We start from the raw sequence: 20189 nt of genomic DNA on the forward strand, positions 1-20189 counted from the left end.
TCCACAATTTACTGTCACTCCATTTTGCTCAGTGTATGTTATCGGACCACACTAGGCAAGTACCCTGAAACCAGGCAGCAATCTTGCCCAAGTCGCTTTTGATGCGACGAATCAAATGTATGCAAGACCGAGACACTAGATCGTTGCCACCCAGATGAATGATTATGACACTGGGCTTATTCAGTGAAACCCTCTTGATCTCCACGCAAGTTATCAGCTGATCCCAAGACATTCCTCTCTCTCCCATCCATAAAATGCACACGTCACTCATGGCCTATCCCAGGTGTAACCTGTATGTGCATGCTCTGGCCCTTTTTTCCACCCAGTGGACAAAGGAGTGTCTGACAGTCCAGACTGTCCTTTGGCCCTGGAGTAAATCTGTGGACAGAAATTGAGAAAACAAGTTATTTCGTCATGCACAATCTGCCCTAATGTATGTGTTAACTATGTCTGACTTCCATCTACCAATTTTCTGGATAGTATCAACACTCAACCTTGCCAGGGCCGCACCGGTAGCCACTCCAATCCGAAAAGAATGTGTGCCAAACTCATTCGCATTGCACCCTGATGTGCTAAGAGCCAAAGTCAATACTGTAGAAAATTGGCATCTGGTGAGCGGTAAGCTATCTATGTGTGTTAACAGATACTTGCCCATATCCGCCAGTAATGTCAAAAAGGTCAGCAAGTTCTGCGCGGGACAAATAACCTGTATGCCACTCACCTCAGGCAGATTTTGGAGCCCCACCCCATCTGATCCATCTTTGACCTTTACAACACTATGCGGAGAGATTGCTCTGACACCCTGACATTCTGAAACAATATTCCTTGATAACTCATGTCCTTTTTCGATGCGGCCATCAGCTTGCTGACTCTTAGGGTGCCAAAGAATGCTAGTGAGAAGGCTACTCAAAATAACTTGACTTTGAAAACTGAATTGCACACGAGTGATAAAACCTGCTACAATCGTATTACCAACTCGTGAGTTATTGGGCATCTGTGATTGTGTACTGGCCCCGTTTTCTTTGCCCACCCTACCAACATCTTCTTCACTATAAAACTCTTAGTCAGGTCTCCCCATCCCTGAATCTTTGAGAAGAAAGCAAACCCTGCTAAATGATTCAATACGGAGCCCCTTGACTTCCCTCTGTCCTTAGCTCAGGATATGTATTCCACTATTAGACCCATTGGAACAGGCCCCTTGTCCCAGACCGTCTCTCAGTGGACAATCCAGTACATTTACCACTCCAATGTTGCGGTCCCGACCGCCCCTCTCCTGATCGGGCTCAGGCCCACCTACCTCCGCTCCGGCAGCCGCAGGATTCCGTCTGGTCCAGGCCCCGGGGGGTCCTTCGTTCGCGTGCTTCCCACGTGGCAGACGCCATTGCAGGCCTGTTCCTCTCCGGCCTCGCACACGCGAAGACGCTCTTCTTGTGCGTCCAGCTCCTGGAAGTACGGCTCCGCCCTCTCGGCTGACGTCACACACTGCTCCCGATATAACCAGCGTTCAGTCGTTCACTAAACGCCTTGCAACGAGGTTCCGAGCTGACTAGTTGCTTCCAGTTGCGTTTCCTAATTGAATCCCTGATTCCAGCCTTGACTCCGGTTTGCTTCTGACTCCGCTACAGCCCGCTGCCTACCTTGACTCCGGTTTGCTTCTGACTTCACTACAGCCCGCTGGCTGCCTTGACCCCGATTTGCTTCTGACTCCGCTACAGCCCGCTGGCTGCCTTGACCCCGGTTTGCTTCTGACTCCGCTACACCCCGCTGCCTGCCTTGACTCCGGTTTGCTTCTGACTCCGCTACAGCCCGCTGCCTGCCTTGACTCCGGTTTGCTTCTGACTTCGCCACAGCCAGCTACCTGCCCTTACTCCGGCTTGCTTCTGACTCCGCTACAGCCTGCTGCCTGCCTTGACTCCGGTTTGCTTCTGACTTCGCCACAGCCTGCCGCCAACCCCGCCCTGGGTTGCCACGAACTCTTACCTCTGCCTGCCTGCTCTGGTCCTGAGTGCCCCTCCTGGGCCAGCTTCCTGACCTAGCCTTTCCCTGGGACTCTCTGGCAATCCTTGAGCCGCCTCTGCTGCTACTGGGCCTTCCGCCTCCCTACGCACTAGCCCTTCTGGACATTCGCAGCAGTGCCCAAGTCCCAAGGGCCCGGGCCCCTAAGGGCTCCTCCCGGGGGGGTTCCCGGCTCCGGGTGAAACCTCGCCTGTTCGTGTCTCCGCCTCCCGGCCTGCCCCGTGATCTCCGGTAGGCCGGCCCAAGGGTCCACCATCTACCCTCACAGCAGTCTAGCCGTAACACTCCAAGACAATCTTCTTACTCAGTGCAACGGATCTCTGTTACACCCAGAAGTATGAATGAACATTAGCTCTAACAGCATGGAAGCTGATGCGCATCCCTATGACAACTTAGACTTTTCTACGCAGATCACAAACATTCTGAAAGCCTCAAGAAAACTCCCAACTCAAAAGGCTTATTCCAATAAATATGAGAGATTCTGTATTTGGTATAATTCAAATTCAATTCAGCCTCATACATTCACTGTGAATCAGTTACTAAAATACCTTTACTATATTTCGACTCAAAACCATAAGAACATAAGAACATAAGAAATTGCCATGCTGGGTCAGACCAAGGGTCCATCAAGCCCAGCATCCTGTTTCCAACAGAGGCCAAACCAGGCCACAAGAACCTGGCAATTACCCAAACACCTAGAAGATCCCATGCTACTGATGCAATTAATAGCAGTGACTATTCCCTAAGTAAACTTGATTAATAGCAGTTAATGGACTTCTCTTCCAAGAACTTATCCAAACCTTTTTTGAACCCAGCTACACTAACTGCACTAACCACATCCTCTGGCAACAAATTCCAGAGATTTATTGTGCGTTGAGTGAAAAAGAATTTTCTCCGATTAGTCTTAAATGTGCTACTTGCTAACTTCATGGAATGCCCCCTAGTCCTTCTATTATTCGAAAGTGTAAATAACCGAGTCACATCTACTCGTTCAAGACCTCTCATGATCTTAAAGACCTCTATGATATCCCCCCTCAGCCGTCTCTTCTCCAAGCTGAACAGCCCTAACCTCTTCAGCCTTTCCTCATAGGGGAGCTGTTCCATCCCCTTTATCATTTTGGTTGCCCTTCTCTGTACCTTCTCCATTGCAACTATATCTTTTTTGAGATACGGCGACCAGAATTGTACACAGTATTCAAGGTGTGGTCTCACCATGGAGCGATATAGAGGCATTATGACATTTTCCGTTTTATTAACCATTCCCTTCCTAATAATTCCTAACATTTTATTTGCTTTTTTGACTGCTGCAGCACACTGAGCTGACGATTTCAATGTATTATCTACTATGACGCCTAGATCTCTTTCTTGGGTGGTAGCTCCTAATATGGAACCTAACATCGTGTAACTACAGCTAGGGTTATTTTTCCCTATATGCAACACCTTGCACTTGTCCACATTAAATTTCATCTGCCATTTGGATGCCCAATCTTCCAGTCTTGCAAGGTCCTCCTGTAATGTATCACAGTCTGCTTGTGATTTAACTACTCTGAATAATTTTGTATCATCTGCAAATTTGATAACGTCACTCATCGTATTCCTTTCCAGATCATTGATATATATATTGAAAAGCACCGGTCCAAGTACAGATCCCTGAGGCACTCCACTGTTTACCCTTTTCCACTGAGAAAATTGACCATTTAGTCCTACTCTCTGTTTCCTGTCTTTTAACCAGGCAACTTCTACAATAAGAGTACACCTTAGCGCCATTACAGCATTTCATGATTCCATCCTTACGAAATCCATTTCTCAGAATCCATTATTTGAACGTTTCATGAAAGGCCTAGCTAATCTTTGACCTCCAATTAGACCTCCAATGCCAACTTGGGATCTGACCTATATTTTACAAAAACTATCAAATTCATATTTTGAAACTTTAGCAGATATTCCTATGCAATCGAAATCCTGGAAGGTAGCATTTCTAAATGCGATAACTAGTGCAAGAAGAATAAGTGAATTGCAGGCGCTAGTTACTCACAGTCCATATATGATATTCCATGAAGACAGAGTAACACTTAGGGCAAACCCAAGATTTCTCCCTAAAATAACATCATATTTCCATATAAATCGATCAATAGTTACCTACTTTCTTTCCAAACGCCAGAGGTGGACCCTTGGGCCAAGGTGAGGTTGATGCTACCCACAGGGCAAGCCCTATGGTCCCCACCATCGATAGGTGGAGCTGGCTGATTGACGGAGGCCGGCTGGAGCTTCGTCAATCCCAGCCCTCGTTCCCCGCAGGTTGAGCCCTTGGGTACTGGGGCTGGCTGGTCTTAGGTGGGCCTCCATTCGAGGTCTTCCTGGAAGCGATGAGCGAATCAGCCAGGGGCCAGCAGCGATGACTGAGATCGGAGAACGTCCAGATGAAGCTGAGTCCAGGAGACCCAGGCGCCAAAGGAAACTTGGAGCAGACAGGGGGCACCCGAGTAAGAACAGGCCGGAGCCTGAAAGGCCAAGTCCAGAGTAGATTCAACAGAGGTGTGGTAGAGCAGGCTGGGATCAGGGCAGGCAGCAGGCAAGGAGAAGAGGCAAACGGACACAGGTCAAACCAGGGTCAAGCAGAGGATGGTCAGGCAAGACAAAGGTCAAGCAGGAACATAGTCAGACAAAGTAGAGGTCAAGCCAGGTATCAATCAGTAGCATAGTCAAATGAAGCAGGGGTCAAGCCAGGTATCAATCAGAAGCGTAGTCAGACGAAGCAGAGGTTAAGCCAGGTATCAGTCAGAAGCGTAATCAGACAAAGCAGGGGTCAAGCCAAGTATCAATCAGTAGTGTAGATAAACCGGGTAAACGCGGCACTCAGGAGTAGGAACAGGTACCAGGAGCAAGGCAGGATCAGGAATCAGGAACACAGACAAAGGAGGAACAAACCGGGAACCAGGAACACAGTGGAACGCGGGAACAGCAACTAAGCACACGACAGGCGTGGAGACCTGTTGCCAAGGCAAGGAAGCACTGGCTGGGCCCGGCCTTATATACCGGGATCCAGTGATGTCATCATCTGGGGCCGCGGGGTGGTTTCCTGCCATGGCCCCTTTAAAGATAGCCTGGTTGCACGTGCGCGCGCCTAGGAAGAGGCGTGGTGCAAGACGGCGGCATCTCGCTGCGGACCGAGTGGGGAGGCCCGCTGTGGAGCTGGGACATCCGCAGAGGAGCTGGGAGCAACAGGAGCAGCCCGAGCATGGAGGTGGCTGCCCACAGCCGCAAAAGAGCAGGCAAACGGGGCTAAGGGGGCCCGACCGCGGGCCTGCTGAGACTGACATACGCAACAAAAACCTCATTCTACAAGACAAGAACAAATTTATCATAAGCACTTCTTTATTATTTAAAGAGAACACAGTCATATAGAAAATCTTGTGAACTATTTATTTCCTATTCAGAGCACAAGAAAAGTGACAGTTTCCAAACAGATTTTATCCACCTGGCTAAGGCAATGTATATCCTTTTGCTATACACTAGAGAATCGCACTCTGCCCAAATCTTTTAAACACACCAGATTAGGGTGGTGGCAACTTCGACGGCGTTCCAGAGTCATCATCCCCTAACAGAAATTCTAAATGCAACAACTTGGTCAGCTAGAAGCATCTTCATCAAACATTATTGCTTGGATAGAGAGCTCAAGCCAAGTACAGAGTTTGGAAAATCAGTCTTCAAAACTGTTTTACAAATAAAGGACAATAGCACAACTTTCCGCAGACACTAATTGAATGCAAAGTTTCCAAAAGAAAGGCATTAGTTTACTTCTTTGGCTATCAAAGCTTGGGAGTCCCACTTGTGTGGCTGTATTGCGTGCTCGTCCACAGAGAAAACAAACAGGTGCTCCCCATAGACAGCAACGCAAACAGTCACACAATCCCTCCCTCCTCCCTGGAAAGCAGAAGTAAACAAAAAAGGGTACAGGTATTAGACTAAACTGAGGACCCTGGGAGAGGTGATGGTTGGGCAGGAATGCCCACGCATGCTCTGTAAAACTTCTAGAACTTTCTGCGTCATATAAGGCGAGCACGCCCGAATTCTACACCGGAGGCTGACGTCACCAACCTGTGTGGCTGTTTGTGTTGCTGCCCACGGAGAACACCTGTTTCTGGTGAGAAACTTCATTTTATAGTGACTGGTCAGAATGCTGTAATGACTGTTCTCATGTTAAAGAAGGATAAGTATCAAACAGCCCACATGGTGGTGAAGCCTTCCCCTACATTATTTAGGCAGACTTCACTGCGTGTTTTCAAAGTGAACGTAACGTGCATAAGTTTGCTTTGAATTTGGGCAATTACCCAAATATGTGCACACGTTCACAGGTGTAAATTTACACTCCCTCTTCAAAGGGCTTACATAAAATATTCTGTGTCTTAGTGCTGACTCTGCCTCAACTCTGACCCCCCTAGAATGCCTTTTCTCAGTCTGGGTAAAAATATGTGTGAAATCGGGTTATTATGCGTGTATTCTTACACTCAGCCCCAGGTTATTTTAATACAGCCAAAAATGTCTTCGAATGTTATGCCTATAATGAATGGTCCTCATGTTATAATGACCCTTCTAGTTATTCTAATGACAGCTTCTGCCACTATAATGACATGCTTGTTGTGCCTCACAGGAGAAGCTGAAATACCTCCAGGCACCACCATTGAACGGGGCACTAATTGTGCCCGTGTAACCTTCGCACCCTCTCCAGAGCAGCAGACGTCCTATTCCCCGTCAGGGATCATGGCCGACTTTGTGCTGCAATACGACGTAACCATGAAGGACCTAGCTGGAGACCTGCAGGTCAGTGCAGAGTCTCACGGGAGCAAGGGAGTGACAGTACAGGTCCGCGCAGAATCTTGGAGGGGGAGGGAACAGGGAGAGTTGAAGCAGAAATTTCAGGGTCTCAGGAGGAGTGAAGCAGGGAGAGCTAAAGGAGGTCAACACACTGTCAGGCCGATACAGTAAAACGCGTGGGAGAGCCGGCGAGCATCCACTCTCTCGACGCTCCCAGGCCAGTCTCCTGGGCGCGCAATTCAGTAAGCAAGAGCATGCAAATGAGGGCCCACGGTAAAAAGGAGGCACTTGGGACACTAGCGCATCCCTAGCGCATCCTTATTGACAGAAGCGGCGGCTGTCAGCGAGTTTGACAGCCAACGCTTAATTTTACCGGCATCGGTTGTCGAACCCGCTGACAGCCACGGGTTCGGAAAACGGATGCCGGCAAAATTGAGCGTCCGTCTTCCAACCCATGGGCCGCGGGCAGATTTTAAATTTTTTTTTATTTTTGGGGGTCTCCGACTTAATATCGCTATGATATTAAGTCGGAGGGTGTACAGAAAAGCAGTTTTTTCTGCTTTTCTGTACACTTTCCTGGTGCCGGCCGAAATTAACTCCAGCCTTTGGGCAAGCATTAATTTCTGAAAGTAAAATGTGCGGCTTCACTGCACATTTTACCTTCTGAATCGCGCTGGAATAACTAATAGGCCCATCAATATGCATTTGCATGTTGCAGGTGCTATTAGTTTCGGGGGGGGGGGGGGTTGGACACGCGTTTTCCACGCACTATTACCCCTTACTGTATAAGGGGTAAAAATAGCACGTCGAAAGCGAGCGGCCAACCGGGAGCTAACAGTGCGCTCAGCCGAGCGCACCATACTGAATCAGCTCGTGTGTCTGGGTGGGGAGAGATGAAGCAAGTGAGTGCAGAGACATAGGTGAGGCAAGGCAGGAAGGACAGCAGCAACCATTTTAAGATCACACCAAGTGCCAAAATCTCCTAGATATGATGGGGTACAGTTCTGGAAGAGGTAGTTCTGTCACAGAATTATTTTTTCGCTGCTGAAGTGTTCTGTGTTTCCTGTGAACAGGTTTGATACTCTTTTCTTTTTTTTCTCCCTCCTTTGATCTCTTTTTCCTTGTCTGTCTGTCCCTCTCCTTCCTTGTCTCTCCCCAGATCTACAATGGCTACTTTGTTCACTATTTTGCACCTCGAAATCTCCAAGTAGTGCAAAAAAATGTGATTTTTGTCATCGATGTCAGCAGCTCCATGTACGGCACGAAAATCCAGCAGGTAATATAGAAAACTTCCTGCATTATTTCTGTCATTCTCATTATTAGCTCAGCCTGCATACGCTGCAGTCCTGGGCTTTGGGTAAGGCGAGCCAGGCGGTCAACCGGACCACTGTCTGAAATAAATGCTCGCAAACAGGTTTAACAACAACAATTTTAAAAGGCACAGCACACAGCAATAGTGCTTATGGGTTTTTTTTGCTTTTCATTTTCAACTCACACTGCAGGGAGTGGAGATATAGGGGTTGAATTACATTCTTTAGAATTACAGTCTGTAACCAGTTGAACTGTAAAACACTTCCACAGTAAACATCATCTATGGTGCGGAGGGAGAAGTCATGTTTTGGCATGCTGAGTGAGCAGGCATGTCACAAGTGCATATTGATTTTCATCTCAGTTGTGTCTGTGTATGTTCGCGGTACCCATGTTTTAAACTGTTTTTATAAGAAGGGGCATTTATCTTAAACTATAAGTATTTTGTAGAAAAATACATCATGGGTGGAAAACAGTTGGAGGTGAGGGGAGAGGAGATACAGTGGTGGAATTACACTCTTTACAATTACAGTCTGTGACTAGTTGAACTGTAGCCTGTGGTGACGCAAAAACACTTACACGGGAGGGGCACCAGATATAATTTGTTCCCAGGCACCACTGGATGTACGGCCAGCTCTGCCCCTTTTGTCCTCAGCAGGGAAGAAATCCAGACTCCAACAGACTCATATTCAAGACACTTTGATGACTATTCTCAAAAGCCATTTACTCACATACGGGCTGATACAGTAAAAATCGCGGGAGAGCGGGCAAGCGCCCGCTCTCCTGTGCGCGCGATACAGTAATTTAATTTATTTAAATTAGAGCCGGCAGTGCTTTTCTGTGCACCGGGAAAGTGCTTTTCTGTGCACTTTCCCGGTGCTGGCAGAAATTAGCGCCTACCTTTGGGTAGACGCTAATTTCTTAAAGTAAAATGTGCGGCTTGGCTGCACATTTTACTTACTGAATCTCGCGGGAATAACTAATAGGGCCATCAACATGCATTTTCATGTTGCGGGCGCTATTAGGTTCGGGGGGGGGGGGGGTTGGACGCGCTATTACCCCTTACTGAATAAGGGGTAAAGCTAGCGCATCGAAAATGCGCATCCTATCGCGGGTTAAGGAGCGCACTGTACTGTATCGGCCTGATAAACAGCTACTTACACAGGTAAAAGGGGCTATCTGAAAACTGCCCAACTATATGCAGGTAAACATACTCATGTTATTCTACAAAAGGTGCACTTTTACTTACATTTTTATGGAGGTGTTCCCAGGGCAAGTTTGAGCCAGGAAGGGCAACTATGTGCATTATTTTTGCCTGAAAAAAAAAAAAATACCAGACAAAACACAGGTGCAAATGTCTTCAGGTACTCTATCCTGGGGCAATTTTCAAAGGGAAGTTTAATGCATAACTTCCCTTTGAGGATTGGTGCAAAATCTATGGATAAAAGTACCTGCAGGCTTTGCACCTGCCTGCACAGTTTTGAAAATTGCCCCCTTCATTGCCCTGAAAAGTTTGTAAATGTTTCCCTGATTCCACCTGGCTAATAATGATTTACAGACATTTCATACAGGAACTTCTCCAAACCCTTTTTTAACCCGGCTATGCTAGATGCCTTAACCACATCCTCCGGCAACAAATTCCACAGCTTGAGTGTGCGTTGAGTGAAAAAACACTTTCTACAATTTGTTTTAAATCTGCTACCTGTTAGTTTTATGGAGCGTCCCCAAGTTCTAGTATTATTTGAAAGGGTAAATGTAACATGCTGCCAACCATAAACTGCTGCTACATTGCTTGGCATCCTATACCTCATGGTGCCAGGCCCTGCGCCGTGTACTGTAATCTGCTGTTCCCTGTACATATCCAGATCAGTCCAGACGTCTGGGTTTTGCCTCCCTTCCAGCAGATGGAGACAGAGAAGGTTTTGCTGACACTGCCATATAACCTGGTGCTCCACCTGCAGTCCCTCAGTATTTCTCTGTCTCCAGCAGATGGTAGAGGTACAAAACCTGCAGTCTGGAAATGAGTTAAAAAATAGAGAGAGGGAAAAAGAAAAGAGAGAGGATTTCCTCTCAGAAGGTTGGCAGGTCCTGGTGGGACCATTCCTTCTGGTGCCAAGGTGGACAAGCAGGGGATTGGAAACCCTTATTTGGCTTGGTCCTTCACTCATTTAGCTGCTGGGGGTAGACAACTGGTAGGACCAGTTTCCTCTTCCCCAGGGAGGACGTGCGGAGCCTGCTTCCCATCTTCAAGGGAAGTGTCCTTTTTATTTTGTTTGCAAAACGGTCGACCTGGGGGGCAGATTGCAGGCAGACATGTAGGGGCAAGGCTGTGACGACTCCTGCATCGTTTCTTCAGTGTCCTCTAAGCCAGCGGTTCTCAACCAGTGTGTTGCGACACACTAGTGTGTCGCCAAGCACCGGCTGGTGTGTCGCGTGCTCCCGGTCTCTCCCGCTGCTCTTTCTTCCCTGCTGCCGTTGCTGCCGGGCTATCAACACGTTCAAGCCCAGTGGGAACGGCAGCAGTGCTAAAAGAAGCTGTGGCACCGGTGGCTGGCCTTTTCTTCTTCCTGCGCCTGCCCCCCCCCCCCCCATGACCCGGAACAGGACGTGATACGCGGTGCGCAGGAAGGAGAAAGAGCAGTGCCGCGTGATAAAGTAGCAGCGGCGGCTGCAGCAGCGGCCCCCAAGCAATTGAAGCAGACGGTAATCGGGAAAGGAGACAGCAGCATGAGCCTCCCGCGGCCAATGGGATTCTTCCTTCTTGGCCTGCGGGGGCTGGAGGAAAAGGCTGCTGCAGCTACTATTTGTGCTCGGGGAGGGGCGGGGAAGAGGAAGTGAGTGAGAGAAAGAAGCAGCCAGCCTGCGTGTGAATGAGAGCATGTGTGTGAGTGAGAGAAACTGGTCAGAGAGCTGATGTATGTGTATATGTGAGAGACAATGAAAGTGACTGCTCAAGGAGATGACTGATGTGTATGTGAGAGTGTGAGACATTAGTCAGGGAGGTGACTGATGTGTGTGTGTGAGAGAGAAAAAGCATTGAAGTGAGAAATCTGGGTATGTGAGAAAGCATGGGCGTAAGAAGCCAGCTGTTGGGGGGGGGGTGGATGTGTGTGAAAGAAAGCATGGGAGTGAGAAGCCTGATTATGTGAGAGAGAGAGAGCATGGGAGTGGGAAGCCTGTGTGTGTGTGTGTGTGCATGCATGAGAGCGAGAGACTGGTTGGTAAGGTGACGGTGTGTATGAGAGAAAGAGACTGGTGTGTGTGAATATGAGAGAAAGAATGTGATTCAGGGAATGAGAAGCCTGTGCAGTGGAGAGCGAGCATGGAAATGAGAGAGAGACTGGTGTGTGTGTGTATGAATGTGTGTGTAGCAGAGAGAAAGTGATTATGGGAATGAGAAGCCTGTGCATGTGAAGAGTGAGCATGGGAGTGAGAAACCTGGGTGTGTGTGAGACACAGCATGGGAGTGAAAAGCCTGTATATCTGAAAGAACATGGGAGTGGGAAGCCTGTGTGTGTGTATGCATGAGAGAGATCAGGTGACTGGTGTGTGTGTGTGTGTGTGTGTGTGAGTGAGAGAAAGAAAGTGATTATGGGAATGAGAAGCCTGTGCATGTGGAGAGAACAAGCATGGGAATGAGAGACTGGTGAGTGTGTGTGAGACAGAGAAAGTGATTATGAGAGTGAGAAGCCCGTATATGTAAGTAGAACACGGGAGTGGGAAGCCTGTGTGTGTGTATGGCATGAGAGAAACTGTTCAGGAAGGTGACTGGTGTGTGTGTCAAAGACTGTTTGGGAGATGATTGGTGTGTGAGAGACAGAAACTGGTCATGGGGGCATGACTGGTATGGTGTGTGTGTGTGAGAGACATGGGCATTAAGGAAGAGGACCATGAGTATAGAGCTTAGCCTTTACTGCTGCTTCTGCTGTGTGCTAAGGCCTGCATGGAAGAGGAGTAGGAGAGCTGCTGGAGGGGGTAAGTAAAGGTGGCTTTTTAAGTTTATTTTTCTTGATTGACTGCCATTTTAATTATTTAATATTATGTGATGTGTCTGCTTTTTTTGAAATATTTTATTGGTGTTTGGAGAATTTTTAATATTTTTTATGGGTTTTTAATTGTTGGATGTTATTCTGTTCATAGCTGTTTAGAAACATAAGAACATAAGAAATTGCCATGCTGGGACAGACCAAGGGTCCATCAAGCCCAGCATCCTGTTTCCAACAGAGGCCAAAAACCAGGCCACAAGAACCTGGCAATTACCCAAACACTAAGAAGAACCCATGCTACTGATGCAATTAATAGCAGTGGCTAATACTATTCCCTAAATATAATTGATTAATAGCCATTAATGGACTTCTCCTCCAAGAACTTATCCAAACCTTTTTTGAACCCAGCTACACTAACTGCACTAACTACCTTCTCTGGCAACAAATTCCAGAGCTTTATTGTGCGTTGAGTGAAAAAGAATTTTCTCCGATTAGTCTTAAATGTGTTACTTGCTAACTTCATGGAATGCCCCCTAGTCCTTCTATTATTCGAAAGTGTAAATAACCGAGTCACATCTACTCGTTCAAGACCTCTCATGATCTTAAAGACCTCTATCATATCCCCCCTCAGCCGTCTCTTCTCCAAGCTGAACATCCCTAACCTCTTCAGCCTTTCCTCATAGGGGAGCTGTTCCATCCCCTTTATCATTTTGGTTGCCCTTCTCTGTACCTTCTCCATCGCAACTATATCTTTTTTGAGATGCGGCGACCAGAATTGTACACAGTATTCAAGGTGCGGTCTCACCATGGAGCGATACAGAGGCATTATGACATTTTCTGTTCTAATAACCATTCCCTTCCTAATAATTCCTAACATTCTATTTGCTTTTTTGACTGCTGCAGCACACTGAGCCGACGATTTTAAAGTATTATCCACGATGATGCCTAGATCTTTTTCCTGGGTGGTAGCTCCTAACATGGAACCTAACATCGTGTAACTACAGCAAGGGTTATTTTTCCCTATGTGCATCACCTTGCACTTGTCCACATTAAATTTCATCTGCCATTTGGATGCCCAATCTTCCAGTCTTGCAAGGTCCACCTGTAATGTATCACAGTCTGCCTGTGATTTAACTACTCTGAATAATTTTGTATCATCCGCAAATTTGATAACCTCACTCGTCGTATTCCTTTCCAGATCATTTATATATATATTGAAAAGCACCGGTCCCAATACAGATCCCTGAGGTACTCCACTGTTTACCCTTTTCCACTGAGAATATTGACCATTTAATCCTACTCTCTGTTTCCTGTCTTTTAGCCAGTTTGTAATCCACGAAAGGACATCGCCTCCTATCCCATGACTTTTTAGTTTTCGTAGAAGCCTCTCATGAGGGACTTTGTCAAACGCCTTCTGAAAATCCAAATACACTACATCTACCGGTTCACCTTTATCCACATGTTTATTAACCCCTTCAAAAAAATGAAGCAGATTTGTTAAGCAAGACTTCCCTTGGGTAAATCCATGTTGACTGTGTCCCATTAAATCATGTCTTTCTATATGCTCTACAATTTTGATCTTGAGAATAGTTTCCACTATTTTTCCCGGCACTGAAGTCAGGCTCACTGGTCTATAATTACCCGGATCGCCCCTGGAGCCTTTTTTAAATATTGGGGTTACATTGGCCACCCTCCAGTCTTCAGGTACAATGGATGATTTTAATGATAGGTTACAAATTTTAACTAATAGATCAGAAATTTCATTATTCTGCTTATTAGTATAGTTTTACAATTATTTCTGTGTGGGGATCTATTGCTGCTTGCTAGTTCTGTTTTCCTAATAAGAGGTGTATTTGTTTTTTAGGGCCTGATTTAATATTTATAGTGTTGCCTTTTCATAGATAGGGTTGCTCCTGTTTGAGTGTATTCCATAATACAGGTGTAACTGTGTGCGGATTAGTTTATGTGCATTACTACAGATCCTGGTAGTATGTTAGGTCGGTTCTGTGTCTGTTACCGAGATGATATATTTTACTAGCATGTAAGCGTTTTATCAGTCTTATTTGTTGTGTTTTCTCAAGAGGACATTCATTGGTGGTAAACTGCTGGCTTTTCATAAGTAGGGCTATTGAGCCTGGAAGTAGAAGGAGTTTGAGTTGCTGTTACTGAGATGACACCAGAACCAGAATATCTTTTTTGTAGGGTGAGTTGTATGGGGAATGTCATAATTCTGCTTTACATCCATTATTGTGGGTCAGGGGGGTTCCCGTGGATGCAAACTGTACTTTTACATCTAGCCCCATGACGATCATGGGTCAGTGTGTCACGCATGTGAGAACCATCTGTCAGGTGTGTCCCGACAGAAAAAAGGTTGAGAACCACTGCTCTAAGCAGCTGTCTGGGCGCGCAATCAAGCCAGCAGGCACTATGCCACTTGGCAGACAGTGCTCCACATGCAGCGACATGCATACATGCCTGTCCTGAACCGTAGTTTGTTCCTGCTGCCTCTCCGGGAAGAGGGCAGCTTGGGAATGGCTGAAAAAGGGTCAGGGAGGCAACGAGAGCCCGCAGGGCTTGTAGGTGATGCGAGTGCAGCAGTGGGCCCCTTCCCGGTTAGCACAGGAATGGTGGCCATTTTGGCTTCACTCGTGGCTGCTTCTAAAGCTGCGGGGGGAGGGGGGAGGGGATCTCCCTCCATCGCTGCCCTTGGCCTATCGGAGCCCCCTGGAGAACTGGGGAGCCTGGGAGTCTCTGTTGGGGGAAGATGAGGACCTCCTGGGGGAGGATCCTGATGATCCTGCAGTTTTTTCTTCCGAATTTGTTCTTTTGATGCATAAGGCATATCTCGCCAGGAAGGTTGTGGGGGTGGTGTTTTCCCAGGAAAGAAGGTTCGCAGGGTCCGCAACCTAGGAAGATGTCCACATTTTCATGGACCAGTGGTGTGACCAGGATTCGGCGAGTCCTTGGTAGGGCTGCGCATTCAAATGCTGCAGACAAGGCCTCGGAATTCAGAGGAAGGGGACCCTCCAGTAGAGAACCCTCCTGAGGAGGATTCTTCTCTTAAGGGACAGGATCCTGAAAAGGGGCGGAGTCAAGCACTGGGAGGCAGCCGTTCTGGAACCAGTCCTTTCAAGGTCGAAAGCCGAACAGGGATGGTTGCGGCCAAGGGGCATCTGGAGTCAAGTACGCCCAATGAATTGAGGTCAGCCCACTTCTTGGTGCCGGTCATGGGGAGTTGGAGGGGGGGGGGGGGTCAGTTGGCACTTCTCTACAAGGAGAGGGCCAGGATCACAATGGACCAGTTGTCCTAAGTGTGATAAGACAAGGTTACGTGTTAGAATTTGCTCACTCACTAAAGGACTTGTTCATGGTCTCACCTTGCGCTTCCAAAACCAAATGGCAGGTGGTACAGGAAACCCATCAACTGCTTACAGATGCTGGGGGCCATTGTTCCTGTCCCTGTAGGGGAACGGGGGATGGGAAGGTATTCCATTTATTTTGTGGCCCCAAAAAAGGAAGGAACCTTCGGTTCAATTTTGGATTTAAAAAATGTGAATGTGGCTCTCACAGTTCCTCGTTTTTGGATGGAGGCCCTGCGCTCGGTCATAGCAGCAGTGTGCAAAGGAAAGTTCTTGGCCTCTCTAGATTTGATCGAGATGTACTTACACATAGCAATCCAGCCAGATCATCAGAGATCCCTGAGGTTCATGATTCTGGGACACATTTTCAATTTTGCACCCTTCCATTCGGGTTGGCGACTGCTCCAAAGACCTTCACCAAGGTGATGGTCATGGTGGCGGCGGCTCTCAGGAAGGAGGGCATTCTAGCTCACCCATATCTGGATGATTGGCTTATTCAAGCAAAGTCAGAGATTCTTTGCAGACAAGCAGTGGCGTTAGTACTGCAGCAGTTAAGATCCCTGGGTTGGGTAGTGAATCTGTCGAAGAGTCATCTTACGCCTACTCACAAGTTGGAGTTCCTAAGGGCATGTTTTGACACCAGGATCGTGAAAATGTTTCTCACCAGGGAGCACATTTGCAAAGTGCAGAGGCAGGTTTGCAGTTTGTTAGAGACAATGGCTCCCAGGTTTTGGGATTACTGCAGGCTCTTGGTTCCATGGCTTCCACGTTGGAGTTGGTTCCTTGAGCGTTTGCTCATATGAAGCCTCTGCAGAGGACCTTGCTTTCCTGATGGAATCCATTCTCAGAACAGTTTCATTTGCTACTGCCTCTTATGGAGATAGCTAGGTCCAGTCTCTCATGGTGGCTTGGTCGGAACCAGTTAGTCCGTGGAATGGATTTGGAAGTTCCAAATTGGAAAGTAGTTAACACCACTGCCAGTCTCTCCAGATGGGGAGCTGAATGCCAGACTCAGTCAACACAGAGTCAGTGTTTGGTGGAAGAGGCGTCATAGTCTATTAATCGGTTAGAAACGAGAGTGGTGCAGTTCGCGTTGTGTGGCTTTCTACCTCTCTAGCGCAGGATTTTGTCCGGTAAGGATTTGTCCGGTAAGGATTTTGTCAGACAATGCAATGCAGTGGCTTACATCAACCGACAGGGTGCTCAGGAAGCCCAGGAGTTAATTCGCTGGCAGAGCAGCATCTGGAATTATTGGCAGCATCTCACATAGTCGGGATAGACAATGTGCAGGTGGATTTTCTCAGTTATCAGCAGCTGGATCTCGAGGAGTGGGAGTTGTCAGAGGAAGCAATGCGGCTTATCCATTCCAAGATGGGGCAGGCCCCATATGGACTTGATGGCAACTCAGCGAAATGCCAAGGCTCCACGCTTCTTCAGTCGCAGAAGGGAATGAGGAGCAGAAGCTGGTCAATGCCTTGGTGCTTCTATGGCCACAAAGTGTTCTCATGTACGTGTTTCCACCATGGCCTCGGCGGCCATGGTTTGCGGATCTGGTCAATCTAGCAGTGGACAGGCCATTGAGTCTCGCCCATCTACGAAAGTTTCTGCACCAAGGTCCCATATTTTCAGATTAGGCGGCTCGCTTCTGTCTTACAGCTTGGCTTTTGAGAGAAAGCATTAAAGATGGAAAGGGTATTCGGATGATGTCATTTCCACTCTGCTGCAAGCTAGGAAGACTTCAACATCCTTAGCCTATGTGATAGTCTGAAAGGTTTTTGAGACTTGGTGCGCATATCAGGGTGTTGAACCTACTCAAGCGTCTGTGGCGCATATTTTGACCTTCTTACATCGAGGGTTGGTGAAGGGTTTAGCTTTTAACTTCCACAGAGTTCAGGTGGCGGTGTTGGGCTGTCTTCGAGGCAAGGTGCAGGGAGCTGCCTTAGCTGCACATTCTGATGTGTTGTGTTTTCTCTGGGGCACAAACATTTGCATCCTCTGGTGCAGAAGTTGTATCCCTCTTGGAGCCTTACCTTCATCCTCAAGGGGATGTGTGTGGCTCCATTCAAGCCTCTTAGAAGGGCAACTATGAAAGATAGTACATTAAAGGTTGTTTTCCTGGTGGCAATTTGTTCCGCAAGAAGGATTTTGGAACTTCAGGCTCTGTCATGTAGGGATCCTTTTTTGAGAATTACGGATTGCGGAGTCTCATTGCGTACAGTTCCTTCCTTTCTTCTGAAGGTGGTGTCGTTGTTTCACTTAAATCAATCTGCAGAACAGCCAGCCTTTCCAAACCTGGATGCGGTGGCGCCTCTCACGAAGGAGTTACGACTCTCGGATGTAAAGCGGGCATTGTTGCGGTATCTCAAGCTCACTCATAACTTCCTGCTCTCAGATCATCTTTTTATGCTATGAAGTGGTGCAAAAAAGGGTCATAAGGCTTCAAAGTCCACAATAGCGCGGTGGTTGAAAGAAGCAATAGGTTCGGTGTACATCTGTCAAAGTCGTCCTATTTCTGAGGTTTTAAGGGCTCATTCTATTCAATCACAGGTATTTACTAGGGATGTGAATCGTTTTTCTGACGATTGAAAATATCGTTCGACATTTTCAAACTCGTCAGAAATCGAGGGTTGCACGAAACCAATAGGAAAACCCCACGAAATTGTTTGTGGGGTTCTCTTATCGTTTTGGGGGAGGGCGGGAAGAATGGCACACAAAAACAACCCCTAAACCCACCCCGACCCTTTAAAACATATCCTTTAGCTTCCTACACCCTCCCAACCCCCCCCCCCAAACTTTTTTAAATTACTTGGGGGTCCCGGGAGCCATCTCCCGCTCTCGGGCCGTTGCTGCCACTAATCAAAATGGCGCCGATGGCCCTTTGCCCTTACCATGTGACAGGGTATCTGTGCCATTGGCCGGCCCCTGTACATGGTAGGAGCACTGGATGGCCCGCGCCATCTTATGGCTTCCTTCCACCCTGTTAAGGTAGTGAACCCAAGGACTTGCAGGGGCTTTGTCAACCAGATCTTGATCCATTTCAAACTCCAGCCAGTTAAGTTTGCAACTGAGCAGGCAAAAGTGGCCTTTATAGTTGCCCTGCTGTCTGATCAGGCACTGGTTTGGATTTCCCCCTTATGGGAGAGAGACTATCCCAGTATTTGTGATCTCCAACTGTTTCTGACTTGCTTCGGGAAACTCTTTAACAAGCCCACTCAAATGTCATCTTCAACCTCCCAGTTACTCCACCTGAGGCAGGGCTCCAGACCATTGGGCAGTATGTGGTACAATTCCGTACCCTGGCATCAGAACTTAACTGGAATGAAGAAGTGCAAATAGCCATATTCTGGCAGGGTCTTTTGGAAAGAGTCAAGAATGAACTATCCAGTCGTGACACCCCCATCAATCTGGAGGACCTTATATCTCTGTGTGTGAAAATAGATGTTCACTTTCAATAACAGTCCCAAGAACAGGAGGTCTCCATACAAGGGACTCACCTAGCACCCAGCTTTCAAAGAACTATGACGTCTGCTGTTCAACCTCTGCCTTCGCCCATATCCATGGAAGAGCCCATGCAGCTAGGCAAACCAAGTTATCAGAGGAGATTGCTGCTCAGGCAAAGGTCATTATGCTTCCTCATGTCCTGAAAAGGTGGGGAAACTCCCATGCTTAGGGTGGATGGGAGAGGCAACCCTAGGCACTATTCATCTTCCTCCCTCATAACAAATTATTATGCCAGTCCAGTTGGACTTTGGAAGCAGGGATTTTTTTCTGTAAAGCATTTCTAGACTCCGGTGTCTGCACGCGCATGTTATAAAATTGCATGTCCATGTGTGCGCGCCGGGTAGCGCGCCCACATGGATGTGCTTGCCCAGCTTTTAAAATCTGCCCCTAAGAATGGGACTCTGCATGAAGAACACATTTCATTTTTTGTGCTTCAGAAGACTGTTAACCCCATACTACTTGGGCCTACCTGGTTTCAGCGACACTGTCCAGACATGGACTGGAGAAATCCTCAGCAGGGGTAACCATTGTTTCCATAACTATCTTCATCCAATGAATCCCCATATGCAAATCTGCTCATCGGACCTCCCAGCTCTTCCAGGCCTCCCCATGCCCAATGCATCCTTTGCTGATGTCTTCAGCAAGAAGCAGGCCATAATCCTCCCACTTCATCATCTGACCATTGCACCATAGATTTAATACTGGGTAAAACACTACCTCTAAGTAGAGTGTACCCTCTATCCATCCTCAAGATGGAAGCAATGACCAAATAAGTCCGGGAGAACCTTGAGAGAGGCTTCATCAGGCCCTCCACTTCCTCTGCCAGGCCAGTTTCCTCTTTGCTGGCAAGAAAGATGGGTCCTTGTGCCCATGTATTGATTATGTTTATGTTTATTAGCATTTATGTACAATCATAATAAAATACATGCAAACAAGACACCAAACATCTTAAATATAAGCACAAATAAAATAACTAAAACAGTTAAAATAAATAAAACTAATGGGTAAAAATTCCAACAACTATATTATCCTGATGCTAGGCGTTGCATTATCTAACAGCTTGTTGCATTATCTAACAGTGAAAAAGAAAATCTTCAGTGTAGTTTTAAATGACTTTGTACAGGTCGTCATGTGAATGCTCTCGAGTAGGGATCCATAACAGCAGCAATTGCCTTGCTGAAGGCACATCCAGCAAACCACATTG

At 47.3% G+C, this 20189-nt stretch overlaps 1 protein-coding gene across 1 annotated transcript in view; it reads left to right on the forward strand.

The window, feature by feature from the left end:
* The window catches only part of ITIH6 (inter-alpha-trypsin inhibitor heavy chain family member 6), a 112890-nt gene that overhangs the window by 80240 nt on the left and 12461 nt on the right, over positions 1–20189 (forward strand). Inside the window, exons 6-7 of the mRNA XM_029607650.1 lie at positions 6668–6837; positions 7991–8107. Of these exons, the coding sequence (XP_029463510.1) occupies positions 6668–6837; positions 7991–8107 (287 nt within the window). The remainder of the gene's footprint in view (positions 1–6667; positions 6838–7990; positions 8108–20189) is intronic.

This window comes from Rhinatrema bivittatum, chromosome 1 (genome assembly GCF_901001135.1).
Source record: "Rhinatrema bivittatum chromosome 1, aRhiBiv1.1, whole genome shotgun sequence".
NCBI lineage: Eukaryota > Metazoa > Chordata > Amphibia > Gymnophiona > Rhinatrematidae > Rhinatrema > Rhinatrema bivittatum.